A 15,349-nucleotide genomic window follows, 5' to 3' on the forward strand; every position below is an offset into this window, starting at 1 on the left:
GCATCTGTATGGGCATTGCTTTCTGCCGATAGTAGGTCAGGCTATCCCAAACAAAATCCATCGCACCATTTTGATCCAGTGATGAAAATAAATGTTTGCTGACCTTGTTTCAAAAACCAAAAAACAACAAGCATTCCTTGATGTTCTTCTGAGTAACGGAAGAACCTCTGCCACATTTTTCCAAAACATGCAGTTGTAACAAGGAATTGTTAAATAAAATGAGGGCTCTCTAGCTATAAATTGCCTCGTAAAGTGGAAATGCTGTTTGTATCATTGTTACTTTATTTCTACAGTCTGCCAGTGAGGCAACAGTGAAAAGAGTAAATATCCTGAGTGACATGCATTTGCGCAGCATTCGAACGAAGATAATGCTTATGTCAAGAAATGAAGAAGCAACAAAACATCTAGAAGTGAGTTGTCCTCATACTGGCTCCCCCCCCCCCCCAATTTCAACCTCCCTTCTCAATTCCAGTCTTGATGTAGCTGTTCTCATATTTGAAGTTCTGCTGTTGTAAACAAATTATTTTGCCTCCTCCCTAGTGCACAAAACAGCTTGCAGCAGCATTTCACGAGGAATTTGTTGTCAGAGAAGATTTAATGGGACTTGCAATAGGAACACATGGTAGTAATATACAGCAAGCCAGGAAGGTTCCAGGAGTTACTGCAATTGAGCTTGAGGAAGATACCGGAACTTTCAGGATCTATGGAGAGGTAAAAGGAAACAAGGGGTTTCTTATCTTTGTAGTTGTGTGGCGTTCTTTTTCTTTACTTGCCCTAGTGGTCTGAATTTGGCATGAGCCTGCAACTATATCAGCCTGCCTCAAATTGCAATAGATGCCTCCCTCCGGTGTCCAAGGATCAGGGAGTTTGGTAGAGACCTTTTCCATTGTGGCCCCAAAGGCTGTGGAACTCCCTGCAGTGGATCTGCAGCAGGCTGCCAAACTATAGTAGTTTTGGAAGGCTAACATACCTTTTCCAAGTGACTGATTCTTGAATTAAGTTTTATTGGTTAGACTGGGTTGCTGTTGCTGTGGAAAAATGTTTTAATGAGTTGGCCAAGTATGCTTTTTATTGGATTTTATTGGTATGTATGGGAGGTGTTTTTAGGTTTTTGTTGATATTTTGTAATTTTCTTGTTAGCTACCTTAAGAGACATGGAACTATTTTAAAATAAAATAAATAAAAATGAGATGAGCACAAGATTCCAAAAATTCCATAGCCTTTTTAAGGACACCGTGCATTTGCTAGAAGGGAATGCTGCATAGTAGCTGTTCCCAATTAGCTAAGTATTGAGGACCCCCTGTTTTTTAAAAGCCAAGCCATGGACCTTTTGAAAAACTTTCTATCCCTGTGTTTGAAAATAACCTGGGTGGGTTGTCTGAACCTCCTAGGGTTCAAGGAACTCCCAGTCAGGAACCGCTTCTGTATAGAAGGCTGTTTTTACTTGTGTCTGAATGGAAGTTTATATGACGAAACTCGTAGTCACTGCTTTATTTTCACTTGCACTGAAGCTTTCCTGTAGTATTTTGCATGTATTTATATCCCTTTCTGTGCACTTAAACACTGTCTCTTGTGATTGATCTTGTTGTAAATTCCTTTAGAAATCACGGTGCTTAAAGGTATATAAATTGTTGAAAACGTTTGGTTATTAGGGATAGGAGTAGAGAAGCATGAGGCTACTTGAAGAAAACTGAGAAATAACAGAGTTTAAAATAAAAATAGTACAGAAATTTCCCCAAATCTCCTTGTATTTTAGGCCACTAGACTCCAATCACACAGTTCGTAATCTCACAGTTAATAATATGAATGTGTATATTTCTTTAGCATTTGTAAGTTGCAAATGAGATTTTATGTACCTATCTCCTGTCTTATATTTAAATGTTAATTGCCTGAAGGAGTTTTAACTGTTGGAAGGGGTTTTAATTTTTAATATATTGTGTTTACGAATGGCTTCTGTTCTTTTCCAGAGTGCTGAGGCAGTAAAAAAGGCTAGAAGCTATTTAGAATTTGTGGAGGACTTTATTCAGGTTCCTAGGAGTCTTGTGGGTATGTAATAGTAATAAACCTTTTAACATCCTTGAATACCCTCCCTCTGCCTATTCAGTATGAAAATGTTGATGTCTCCTCACTCTTTAATGGCACATCTGAACTACTATTTTGGTGGCTGATACATTGGAGTGTATATAGAGAACAGTGCTGCACTAACAAATGGAGTATTCTGGATTATGGTTAGAGGAGCATGGGAAGGCTATTTCCTTGGAAGAGGAAGCAGGAAATTGAAGGAGATGTTATCCAGGGGAACTGAGTCCAAATAGATTCCCTACCCTCAGTTAATTTCTTTCAGGCTGGAAAGCAAGAGTAGGCAATCCTTCCCCTCAATTGTGCCTCTTCAGCCTACTCTTTTTGCTTCGATTCCTGCCTTTCATTTTTCTTAATTTCTTCCTCTTTTTGCCAAAGGAGCTAAGAAGCCTCAAGTGACTCAGTTCATTATCTCCTTGCAGAGGCAGTGATCAAGTGCAGCTCCACTCCTCTCTCCTGAGAGAGAAATTTTAAGCAGATGATACCTATTGCTTCTCCACACTATGGTCGCTTCCTGGGCTCATTCATCTGCCTGCCATCCTTGGTGTATTGGTCATGATACCGAGGGAGAATATAAATATTTTCTCCCTTTGTCTCCTCATGACCAAGTTCTCGTTTAGCTGCTGCCTGGGACTCATTCACTCTTCTTCCCTACCACCTGAGGACAATGCCTACTGATAACTTGAAGCATTGTAGTCTTGCCCCCTGGGGTCATTGTAAGGTACAACCATTGTTCTGCTAGACATGGAGTAGGCTCTAGTAGAAAGTGACATGGGACTGGAGTGATGCTCCTCTAATCCTGCACATCAGATGTTGAGAGAAAAGGGTTTTTTTTCCTACATGGTGAAGCTTCATTTTGAGTAAGACTGAACATTTGGTCTCACTATTTCTGATTCCATCTGCCATGGGTTTTGGATCAGTTCATTGTTCATTGACCTTTTAACTTTTCATCTTCCTCCTGTTAAGAATTGTGTGTCCCAAGTAATTGCTGTTCCAGATTACGGGAAGGGAGCTCTCTTCCTTGGGTAACATCAACTTCTGCCTTGTAGTCTTGAGGAAGTGGTCTTCCCTTTTTTGGAATGTGCCTCTCATACCCAGAAAAGAGACATGACTTGTTAAGGCAAAATATCCTCTTTTTCTTCCATATTCCTCAGTAGTAATCAGTAGTCAGATCTGAGTGTTTGCTTGATTATAAACACGTTACAACAATCTTCTGAAAGTCCCTAACAGAGTGAAACATGGAATAACCTCATTGTTAGAAAATGTGTACAGTGGTACCTCTGGATACGAACGGGATCCGTTCCAGAGCCCCATTCGCATCCTGAAGCGAATGTAACATGTGCGTGCGCGGGTCACGTTTCGCCACTTCCGCACATGTGCATGACATCATTTCGAGCGTCTGCGCATGCGCGAGCGGTGAAACCCGGAAGTAATGTGTTACGTAACTTCTGGGTCGCCGCGGAGCACAACCCGAAAATGCTTAACCTGAAGCGTATTCATCCCGAGGTATGACTGTATTGTGTTTTTAATGAACCCATTTATAAATAACTTTTATGTTAATTATTTTGAGATTGTAAAGGGAATTTTTTTGTTCTCAGCCTTTCAGCTACTTTACTTGAGAAATCTCAATTTTTATTATTTTTTTATTAAAGGAAAAGTTATTGGCAAAAATGGCAAAGTTATTCAGGAAATTGTGGACAAGTCTGGAGTTGTGCGAGTGAGGATTGAAGGAGACAATGAGAACAAACTGCCCAGAGAAGATGTAAGTTTTAATTCTTATTTGGAATTTGTAATACATCCAAGGGGTGGCAGGGGTGGATAAATTGTAGTGGCAGAATGATAGAAAAGCCACTGCATTAGATTATTCTTTCTGCCTAGTGCCTGATGGACGGGTCACTCACAAATGCTACTACATTGGCAGTAGGAACACAGGAAGCTGCCTAGACAGAGTCAGATCATTAATCCATCTAGCGCAATATTGTTTATGATGACTGGCAGTTGGCAGCAGCTTTCCTGGGTTTCAGACAGGGGTCTCTCTGGGACTGTGCATGTAAAGTGGTTTCTCTTCCATGAGCTGCAGCCTTTCCCCTTAGGGGTGCCATTTGATAGGTCGAAATGTTTAGTGGTGCCATGTGTGGGTTTTGCCAACTGCTATCTAACACCTTTTTGGTTATTTCAAGCTAAGGTTGTCTTGGCTTCAGACTTTGCCTCTGAGTATTTAGGTTATAATTCTAACTGCAGTTCAGCTTTCTTCTTTTAAGTTGTCTTAATACTAAAAAGTTTGGTAGTGTGATAATTTGCTGTGTTTATGTGGGGATGCTCCCTACACCTATCCCCTTTATCCACTGAGAGAAGGCCCACAGGTAGACTGAATCCATGGTATAGAAAGTTGTAGAAATTCCCATTAAAAATAAAAACAGGCTGCAACCCAGTGTACGGTTACACTTGTCTAATTGTACATTGGGTTGTAGGCATTATTTGCTTGTGCTTCTCTCTTTGTGCTTCAACAATATTACATTTTATCTTTGTAGGGAATGGTTCCGTTTGTCTTTGTGGGTACTAAAGAAAGCATTGGGAATGTCCAAGTGCTTCTTGAATACCATATTGCCTATTTGAAGGTAAGCATTCTTTGTGGGAAAGACAGCAGTTTCAGAATCATGGGAATGCACAATAGTATGACTTGTGAAGGTGATCAGTATTGGCTCTGGAAACACAGAAGGTAGCAAACAGCATACCCCAAATGCTCTGAAAGCAATGTGGATGAAAGTTGTCTCAAAATCACGGTACTTTTCAGTGCATCATAACATGTTGATTTTCGGTGGGTATTTCAGTCTACATCTCAAAGCATTATTGCCCTGAGAGCACTGTGCATTGAATAGTCCTAATTGAATCTTAGGACTAAAAGAGCTGTTTGCTGCTTTGAATATTGTTACAATAGAAATAGGGGGTGTAAGTTTTAAAAATTACATTTTTTAAAAAAAGCAAAACAGTGGACTTGCCTTACATTTAGTGTAACTGTCCATGCAGGAGGTGGAACAGCTGCGGATGGAGAGGCTCCAGATTGATGAGCAGCTACGTCAGATTGGCATGGGGTTCAGACCTTCATCCACCAGAGGTCCCGAAAAGGAAAAGGGTTATACCACAGATGAGAACAACCCTTCCTCTGTACAAGGCTCCAGATCCTATAGTGGAAGAGGTAGGGGACGGAGAGGCCCCAATTACACCTCTGGCTATGGTAAGTTATGCTTAAAGATCAGTTTTGGAAGTCGCAGGTTCAGTCCCCGGCATCACCTACCTGACACTCTGGAAAGGCACTGCCAGTCTAGAGTAGACAGTGCAGGAATTTGCTTCGAATAGACTAGATTAGATTAGATACCAAATTTTGATCTGGAAGCTCATAATTCTTTCCTTACAAGCATTTCAAAGAATAATTTCACACAAGTGTTTAAAGCAGGAATAAGATAAATTTCTTTTGTGGTAGAGATGAAAGGTAGAGGGGGCGACCTTTCAGCCTAGGACCTCATACTCTCCAGCTCATTTCTCACACATTTGGTGCTTCAGATCCAGGAGAATCTAGTTTTCACTTCTTAATTTTCTAATTTAGTTAGGTGCGTTCAATAATGAGCAATGTTTGCCTCCTAGGCAGCCCATTGTGAAATTTGGCCTGCCTTGTTTCTTTCAGCAACAGTGAATGGTGTTAAATTAGCCTGATAGTCTAATTATTTCAATCAGTAATGGTGGTCTCAAGGTTATATACTCCCATCTGTGAATTAAATTGGTCTCATGAAAGGTCACATGCATATCACTAAAAGGTGATTGCACACACAACCCCATTAACTATGTTCAATATTGGTAGACCTTCTTGAACCTGTATGAATGTTTGAGCTTTATGAAACTCAATGAAATCTTAAGAATTTGGGGCCTAAAGTTCTCCTTCACTGGGTTAGATTGACCAGTGGTCTAACCCAATATAAAACAGCTTCCTTTATTCCTCTTGAGTCCCATCATCTGCAGCATGGGAAACCATAATGCTGCTTAACTGGCAGGGCTGTTGTGAGGAATACAACTAGAAAATTATAAAAATGTAGTGCAGGCCAAGCTGTGAATGGTGGACATGCTGTGCTTTGAATTTTATTACCAGTGTTTGATAGCTTTTAAAAGATTTTGACACTTAAAGAAATCCAGAGTTGTCACTTAACTTGGAAATCAAGAGCATCAAAAATAAATAACTGAATGCGAACTTCAGAAATAGTCTTGTCTGTTTGGCAGCATACTTCCATACTAGTTTCTGCAAACATTAACAAAAATGGGTATACAGAAGCCCAACTATAGCTGAAGGGCCTGTAGTGTGTATTGAGGCTTGTTGTCCACCTTGGTCTAAATTGATCAGATCTTTCAAATATATCATTTAGTGTTAGCTACAGCAAAATAATGATCTCCTAACAAACAAATGGGTTGCCTGATAAGGTACTCTATAGCTGTTCCAATGAGTGCGTAATTTTACTGTTACTTTATATGTGGTAATGTGATGCGTAAATTCAGGTTTAGAGTTGTTTTCATGCCAGGCTCCACATACATGTTTCTACGTTGCTTGTGAAAAGAGGTGGCAGCAAGTTCAGGATCTTGGACCTCTGTATGCACTGTGGACAAAGTTTTCAGCAGCCAGCCCTTCGTGTTTCTGCTTAGTGGGATACTTGGGAATAATAGGCATGTTTGGAAGTAGAGGCTTCCATTTCTGTTGTTTTTTATGCCACCACTTCAAGGGGTTTGGGGCTCTCTTCTTAAGCCTTTATAGTTGTCACATATTGACAGCCCAAGTTCTAATGGGAAATCCTGCCCTCCTCCTTGTTTACATGTTTTGATTTGAATTAGTAATATTGCAGTTGTCCATTATATAATGGCATCATAGTGTATGTTTCCATAGGAACATCTTTTATCCCTCCTTGCCATGTTGTTTCGTAACTGAGCACTGTGGGCTATTAATAACCCAAGACCATCAGCAGTAGGGTTTTAGACTGACTGAAAGACTTTTTGTTTGTGTTGGCAAGGTGTTCTTTATCTGTAACAGATTGAGATTTTACAAGAGTAAAAGTAGTAGTTTAGGTGTTCAGTTAGCTCTGCATTCTGTGGCAAATAGATAAATTACATGGAAATTGTGTTGAAGCTAAGGTGAAATTGAAGCATCCACAATTACATACATAAGAAGCCCCTTTCAGATCCACTCTGATATGGTTCCCATTAGTGATCATTTATTCTGTTTTGTGTGTATGAATGAAGTTTTTCTACTAATATTCAGTATTAGATTGTGCAGAAATAGGTTTACTTCACATGCTATGCATGCACCTTGGCATCTAGTTTGTGCTGCAGAGTTCAATTTCTCATCTAATCTGTCAAGTTAGTTTTTTGTACTGAGTTCTGTTATGTGTTTCAGACACTGGTGCACTGGCCTTACGTTGTGCATTGTTCTGGGAATGGTACTTTTCTTCTTGTAGAGCAAACGTTTATCCCTGAATGTTGTGCCTCAGAAAATTGCATGTATCTCAGCTTTCCTTGCTAGTGGCATTCTTCTGATAAAATTCAAAATTGTACTAGAACAGTACTTGATTATCACCTCTCCCTCTCATTTATTGTAAAGGAACAAATTCTGAGCTTTCAAATCCCTCTGAAACAGAATCGGAAAGGAAAGATGAACTGAGTGATTGGTCATTAGCAGGAGATGATGACAGGGAGAGTCGACATCAACGTGACAGCAGAAGGCGTCCACCAGGGGGAAGAGGGCGCAGTGTTTCTGGAGGTCGTGGACGTGGTGGTCCCCGCGGTGGGAAGTCCTCTATAAGTTCTGGTATGTATTTGAGAGGTGTATTTTGTGTGTTGTGATTGCACTGAACTACTTCCCTGTTTCTTGATGATGGTTGATTTTTAATATTTTAAAGTTAAAATATGAGATGAAAACAGTGTTAAATGAAAACGAGCTCTTACTGGTTTTGTCATTTCCTTTAAGTGCTGAAAGACCCAGACAGCAACCCTTACAGTTTACTTGATAACACAGAGTCTGACCAGACTGCAGACACAGACGCAAGTGAATCACACCACAGCACTAACCGGCGTAGGCGATCTCGTAGACGAAGAACTGATGAGGATGCTGTCTTAATGGATGGAATGACAGAATCTGACACAGCATCTGTTAATGAAAATGGCTTAGGTATGTAAATAGCCTTATCAGCTCTGTCTAAAAAATATTATAGTCGCTCTTCATTTTCTTAACTAGCACTTTATTCTACTTGTTTCCTTGTGGTTCAAAACTGTGTCCTCATCTGTTGCAGTATTAAAAGATTTTAGCTCTATATTGGACTGGAATATTTTGGACCACATATTTGGAAAGGCTGACTTTCATTTGATTGTTGTCTTAGAGATGCCTTCTGATATCTATGTCATATCTAGGGTTTTGCAACCCTATCTCTGCTACCCTGTTACCATATATGCATCCAGTCCAATTTTAGCCTTAGTCCATAGTAATGGGATAGCAGAGCATACATTGAACTCATTCATAAGGCTTCATTCTATGTAGATATCTGCTATCGACTTGGTGGGAAACTCAGAGGAGCCAGGCCTTAATTTCATATTTGTTTACTTCTCAAGAATTAGAGTCCCCTTTGCCTTCTCTAGGTCTTAAGTAGTTTTATTGCTGAATTTGCTAAATGAACTTTGGGAAGAAGGAAATTGAGGCCAGGAGAAGAGTCCCCATTTCTTGCTCCTCTAAGGCTGTGATTCAAAACATACTTAAAAATAAGTAGGGCTTCTGTGTACCGTATTTTTCGCTCTATAACACGCAGATTTATTCTCCTAAAAAGGAAGGGGAAATGTCTGTGCGTGTTATGCAGCGAATGTGTGGTCCCTGTAGCCGAAAAATAAGGCAAAAATCAAACCGCGCTTCAGGGAGAAGGGAGCTCCGTGAGAAAGCTGTTGCTTTCCTGCATTCTGCCTCAGGGTCTCTCTGCCCACCCTGCTCTGTTTCGTTGCTGTGTTTGCTCAAACGGAACAAAGAGCAGGGAAAGCCCCTCCCCTCCAGGCAAGTAGAGAGGAAAGCAGAGCGTCCGAACAAAGAGCAGGGAAAGCCCCTCCCCTCCAGGCAAGTAGAGGGGAAAGCAGAGCGTCCCTCGCTCTATCCTGTCCCTGCTCCGGAGGGAACAATGTTTGTGAAGGGAAGAGAGATTACAGGTTCGGCTTAAAATTCTGATTTGACTTCCTGCTTTTTGTTTTTGGAGACACACAGCATTCAAATATGCTTTCTTCCATTTAAAAGGATGAAATCCTTAAACAGTGGCTGGCTTGTGTGGGTGGGTGGGGGGAAACTTTTGCCTTCCTTTCCTCACGTTATAGCCCTCTCCTGCATTCTTAGCCTTCTGTGTTTTTCCTTCCCTCCCCACTTAAAATGTGGTTACAAAGCATGGATCCACATGGATCCTCAGGATCTTTGCATTGGGTCACCCCAAATTCACCATCAGAGCACACAGCATGTCCATGGCTACAGCCTGTCCCCCCCCAAAAAAAATCACACACCCATTGTTGCCTGGGGCTGCAATGGTGCAAAAACGTGGTTACAAAGCATGGATCCACAGGGATCCTCAGGATCTTTGCATTGGGTCAGCCAAAATTCACCATCAGAGCACATAGCATGTCCATGGCTACAGCCTGTCCCCCCCCCCAAAAAAAAATCACGCACCCACTGTTGCCTGGGGCTGCAATGGTGCAAAAACGTGGTTACAAAGCATGGATCCACAGGGATTCTCAGGATTTTTGCATTGGGTCACCCCAAATTCACCATCAGAGCACATAGCATGTCCATGGCTACAGCCTGCCCCCCCCCAAATCACGCACCCACTGTTGCCTGGGGCTGCAATGGTGCAAAAACGTGGTTACAAAGCATGGATCCACAGGGATTCTCAGGATTTTTGCATTGGGTCACCCCAAATTCACCATCAGATCACATGTCTGTGGCCACAGCATGAATCACAAAAATGATACGTCCACTGTTTCATTCAGAATATTTTTTCCCTTGTTTTCCTCCTCTAAAAACGATGTGCGTGTTATGGTCAGGTGCGTGTTATAGAGCGAAAAATACGGTATGTGATTTCAGGTCTAGGGTTTATTTTCAGTGTCTAAGAATAGCCATTTACAGTTTAAGCAAATCACACCAAGGAAAAAATCTTTCTCATGAGATGGGGAATTAATTTCTTTAGCCAATGTTTAACTTTCAGTACCAACTTAGTGATAACAGCTTAAACAGAGTTGCAGTTGCTTTTTCAGTCCCCTGATGTGTAAGTTTTTTGCGCTACTTAGCCATTCTGAATACTTTTTCCTTTGAAAGTGTTGTGTGCTAAATTGCCAGCAGAACAAGTTGGTCACCGAGAAAGTTCATAGTAAAACTTTGCAATTGCAGATGATAGAGACAAAAAACCCCAGCGACGCAATCGTAGTCGCAGGCGTCGTTTCAGGGGTCAGGCAGAAGATAGACAGCCAGGTAACTTGAGTGGAGAGGTGAACCACCTCGGGTCACAAGCATGAAGGAATGCTCTGCGTTTGCTGTTTGTGTACCTTCTAAAATATATGTAAAGCTGTCTTTTGTAAATAATGATTGCTTAATACTAATCAAACTGCAGGATGAGAAATGGTCAGTGGGGCATGTTCTAGTTTTTATAATGAAACTAATACTGTTGCCTTTTATTTGGTGTACTTCCACTGTAAAAGTGTGCATAGACTTTACTTTAATCTATGTTGAAATTAGAGGACAACAATAAATGAATGTCATAGGTGCAAGGGTATGTATGCCATGTTGCAAGTAACACTGTCAGACAGACTCTCCCTTCGGCCTTCTGGCATCTTTCCTTAATATGCATAAAAGGTAGGTTAGCCAAGTTCTAGTACTGTAGCAAACCAGGATGCATGGAGCCTTCCTGTCCTTTGACTCAAACTTACATCTCTTGCTTTTAAGAACACCAGAAATCACAACTAAATTAAAATAAAAAATTGTTGCATGTTCATGCTTTGATAATTGTGGTTTGACAGATTTTTTTTAAAATGCATACTAACACCTTACATATTTTAAAGGTGTAAAATAACTTTCAGTATAATTCTAAGTGTTGCACCTGTAAATTCCTCGTTTGTTGTGCTAAGTATTTTTTTTATCCCCCCCCCCCTAAAATGTAGTGACTGTATTTCACTCAAGTAATTATTGGTGTTGTGTTTGCTATATTATCCCCACACAACAGCTTAAACAAGCTATTGAACAACAGAGGCATACCACACACAATCCATCTGCAGCTTTTGTCAAATGATGGCGTAAATTTGCTTCTGCAGAAGCACAGAATTGGAAAATACCAGAAAGTCATATAGAAGGGCTGTTGCTAAGTGACAGAGCCCATGCTTTCCATAGAAAAGGTCCCAGTTTAGTCCCCAGCATAGAATCATAAAATGTTAGTGTTGGAAGGGACCATTCTAGTCCAACCCCCTGCAATGCCGAAATCTCTTTGGCCAACGCTGGCTTCAAACCCACAACCCTGAGATTTAGAGTCTCATTCTCTCCCGACTGAGCCATCCCAAGACCAAGGTAGGGCTTCTCCAGGTAAGGCTGGGAAAGCCTCCTGCAAGAAACCCTGGAGAGCCATCGCCAGTCAGTATTGACAGTACTTAGCTAGAGGAACCAGTGTCTGACTCGGTATAAGGGAGCGCCATATGTTTATAGGCTCACATCACCTTCTAAATGATGAACTGTTGTGAAAGCATATTGGGTTCATCTTAAATTTTGGACAAGCTAATGTCTGGCGGTCATTGTCAAATGAAGCATCTTCAGAAACATGGCTAAGTCTGCACTGTCAGGTTTTTCTTGCTACACGTTGTGCATGTAGATGTGCGATCCAGACTGCTGCATTGAACTGCACTGTGCTCTTTTCCCTCTCCAGCATAATGGTTGTTCATTGCAATCTAAAGGAACACATATACCCCTTATGTGAATAATTTTAAGTAGAAGCAGATTGCTTACATGCAGCTCTGCAGCACTGTTAATGAAGACCACATTAACCCCCTTGGCAATAACAGGAAACTCGAACCTGTTCTGAAGCTATAATTGCTGTGCACAGTTGTTCTGTTTTGTGGTTTTATTTTATGATTTTAATGCAATTTGTATTTTAATTGTGATACTTTTATAACTCTTCATTGGGGCATTTGGTGAAGAGCAGGCTATAAGTACAAATAAATAAATGACCCTTAATGCTCAGTCCCGAATAATTTCATCCTGGGCTGACACCCAGGCCATGTTGGTCAGATTGCCTGGCCCCGTATATCACCTTCCTCTCAACCTGGTCTAAAACCACTTTGTATTTTTCAAGGTTATTATCAAAATAATTTTCCTTTGGTCTCTTTGAAGAATATAATTCAGAAAGCTGTAAGCACTACCCTAGCAAACCAATCATTTTCTAGTAATAATGCAGTCTATAAACAAAATCCTGTCCTGCTTAAGACATGAATAGGGAAACCCTTTGGAAACAGATAGATTTATTGACTTGATTAGGATTAGTTCTGAGTAAGAAGCTATGGAGAGGCTTTAGATTGCCCCAGACAATTAGTAACTTGACAAATAATTCCGTTTGTAGGTGAGAATCCTTCAGAGACTGTCAGTATACAGTACTAAATGATAAAACATTCAAAACATATGTAGACAGTTGGGGTTTAGGATCTCCCTCCCTCCCCACACCCAGCAACCATTCCTGAAAGCTTAGGAGTTTTGAGAAATGTATTGTGATATAAAAACCTTATAAGGCATCTGCATAAATGGGCCCTGTTGGTTTGCAGCCAATGGTGGCTGCTCAGTTCTTAAACATCAAGTAATTTAAGCAAAAATAATTTTTCTCTTTCTCCTCACAGTAACAGTTGCTGATTATATATCAAGAGCAGAATCTCAGAGTAGACAAAGAAACCTCCCAAGGGAAACACTGGCCAAAACCAAGAAAGAAATGGTAAGAAAAATTACAGGAAACAAAATGATCGAGTTAATGGAAATACGTGGTCTCCTCCCGTGTGTGTATAGAATAATTTAATCATTGACACCACAACATCAGAGGAGAGTGACTACAAATGCTGTTAAATGTAGTTGCCCATCACGCTGGTGCTGATACACGCTAGGGAAACACAGTCTGGTACCATCATAGGTCCTTACATTGACCTACATAGCAATTTTATAGGATCCTGTATCTAAATCCTTCCCATTAGTGCTGACTGCCAAACCTTTGTTAGTCTTTTGTCTCAAGTGAGCTGGTGTGGGGAAGGTGACGGCATGTTAATGTTTTACATAATAGGACAATTAAGGCGGGAGTACTTGGCTACATATCAGCCCTGCTGGGTCACACCAAAGGCCCATGTGATCACAGCCTTCTGTTTTCACAGCAGCTAACCAGGTGAGAAAGCCCATAAGCTGGACATGAGCCTAATAAATGTAAATGTGTTCAGTGAAGGAGGCTTATCCTGTTCATCTATTATCCACCTATGAAAAATAATGGTGGTTCATGTCCCTGTTTCCTCAGAGACAATTCATGTATGGAATTCATTGTCACAAAATGGCTTACGCAGCAAATGTTTTTAACTGGATTTTAAAATAAACGATTTAATTATTTGAAAAGGTAACGGAATTGACAAACAGAATGCTGTAGGTAAGAATATAGAGGTACCAGAAATCAAATGTATTAATTTTTATTTAAAACTTGCTTTTCTAGTAACATCTGAATTTGAGAGGAGGGAAAATAGTAGCTTACGTTATGAATGATTCATGCGTCGTCTTGTCACTAATTTTTTTAAATTTTATTTTCAGACAAAAGATGTGATTGAAGAAGTTGGCCTTTCTGAAAAGGCCATAAATGGCCCTGCAGTTATTTCTGAGACTGAGCCTTCCAATTTGCAGCATAGTCCTGAAGAAAGGCCTAGTACTGTACAAGAAGATGGGAATAAACAGGACGAAGCTGTGCTGAATGGTGTTTCATAAACAGAGTTCCTAGTTTACAGTTCTTTTACATTTACATTTTACAATAGTGCTTGTATAAGCTTGCCAAAGATAGAATATGGATCACGAGTCTTGACACCGCACTTTCAGTTCCTCCATTTTGGAAAACAGAACGGGGAGGGATCCTGAAGAAATCCAATGTTGAACATACTTTGACACCTACTGTGTTATAAATATCATCAGATGTGCCTTGAGAATAGTATATGTAACATTTAAATAAAAACAAATTGCTGGCTATAGGAAATGTTATTTTGTTTTCAAAATATGGCAGAGATGTGGGGGGATCCCTAACGTAACCTTCTTTATGAAAGCATTAGCTGCTTTTGTTACATTTTTAATAATATGCAACCACTTCTTCACCTGAGGAAAACTAGAAAAAAAAATGCAGTCTAAAATATTTTGCACTGAATTGTAATTTCTCCATTAGTTTAGTCTGGAAACTGGTCTGTTTTAATACATTGTTTTTTAAATGCTGTATGTAGTGGGGAAAATACTGCAGACCACTGGAATACATTTATTAAATTCTCAATCTGCAGGGATATTGGGCGACATTGGCAGTGACTGTTCTACATTGAGGCTTTGTTTGATTTATTTATTAAACTGTACAGTATTTAAAAATCAAACATAGCTTTAGTTAAAACACTTAAGCTGAATTAGTCATGTCCATTAAGACATAACCAGAACTACTGAAAAGATCAATTTCCAGAAAGTTTATTCTGTATAAACTATATACGTTAGTCCTTAGAGTATTTTTATTTTTGTTTTGGTTGTTTGATGTGCAATATGTTTTTGTATGCTGGTAGAAAAATAAATAAACTTTGATCTTCCACTGGTTGATCCTTAAGTACTTGCCAAGGTCATGAATTTATTACAGCAATCTATTAAAGATTTAGAGTGAACTCTTTGTGATAAGGCTACTTACCACCTGTATGAGCTAAATGAGACAGGATGGCAGGAAATCAGTGACTAGGTAAACCTTGGTTCCTTAAAAGTTTCAATGCAGCTAGGGATAATCTTCCTGATCTAAATTGCCCCCTACTGCATTTTACCCCAAGGAGAGCGGCAAACAGCTGCAGTCAGGGGTAATTGCAATTAGGAAGGAAAGATTAAACCTTTTTTCCAGTGCCTCAAAACCGATCATTTTTTCTTTAAAAATGTATTAAACCACTACCCAGGAGACCCACATGCCAATCCTCTGCCATGTTGTCTAGTTTGATCCAA

The 15,349-nt window shown here is 40.1% G+C and overlaps 1 protein-coding gene across 7 annotated transcripts in view; it reads left to right on the forward strand.

The window, feature by feature from the left end:
• The window catches only part of FXR1 (FMR1 autosomal homolog 1), a 32,785-nt gene extending 17,813 nt beyond the window's left edge, over positions 1-14,972 (forward strand). For 2 of the 7 annotated variants that reach the window (XM_083504160.1, XM_083504159.1), the window contains 11 exons: positions 294-410; positions 541-711; positions 1,968-2,046; positions 3,732-3,841; positions 4,611-4,697; positions 5,107-5,314; positions 7,715-7,921; positions 8,081-8,281; positions 10,520-10,600; positions 13,000-13,091; positions 13,940-14,972. In XM_083504160.1, the coding sequence (XP_083360286.1) occupies positions 294-410; positions 541-711; positions 1,968-2,046; positions 3,732-3,841; positions 4,611-4,697; positions 5,107-5,314; positions 7,715-7,921; positions 8,081-8,281; positions 10,520-10,600; positions 13,000-13,091; positions 13,940-14,110 (1,524 nt within the window). In that variant the 3' untranslated portion in view covers positions 14,111-14,972. The remainder of the gene's footprint in view (positions 1-293; positions 411-540; positions 712-1,967; positions 2,047-3,731; positions 3,842-4,610; positions 4,698-5,106; positions 5,315-7,714; positions 7,922-8,080; positions 8,282-10,519; positions 10,601-12,999; positions 13,092-13,939) is intronic. The other 5 variants (XM_083504162.1, XM_083504161.1, XM_083504164.1 and 2 more) reach the window with 3 other exon arrangements.
• The last annotated feature ends 377 nt before the right edge of the window (positions 14,973-15,349 follow it).

The sequence above is a fragment of the Podarcis liolepis genome (genome assembly GCF_965112155.1).
Source record: "Podarcis liolepis genome assembly, chromosome: 5".
Taxonomy (NCBI): Eukaryota; Metazoa; Chordata; class Lepidosauria; order Squamata; family Lacertidae; genus Podarcis; species Podarcis liolepis.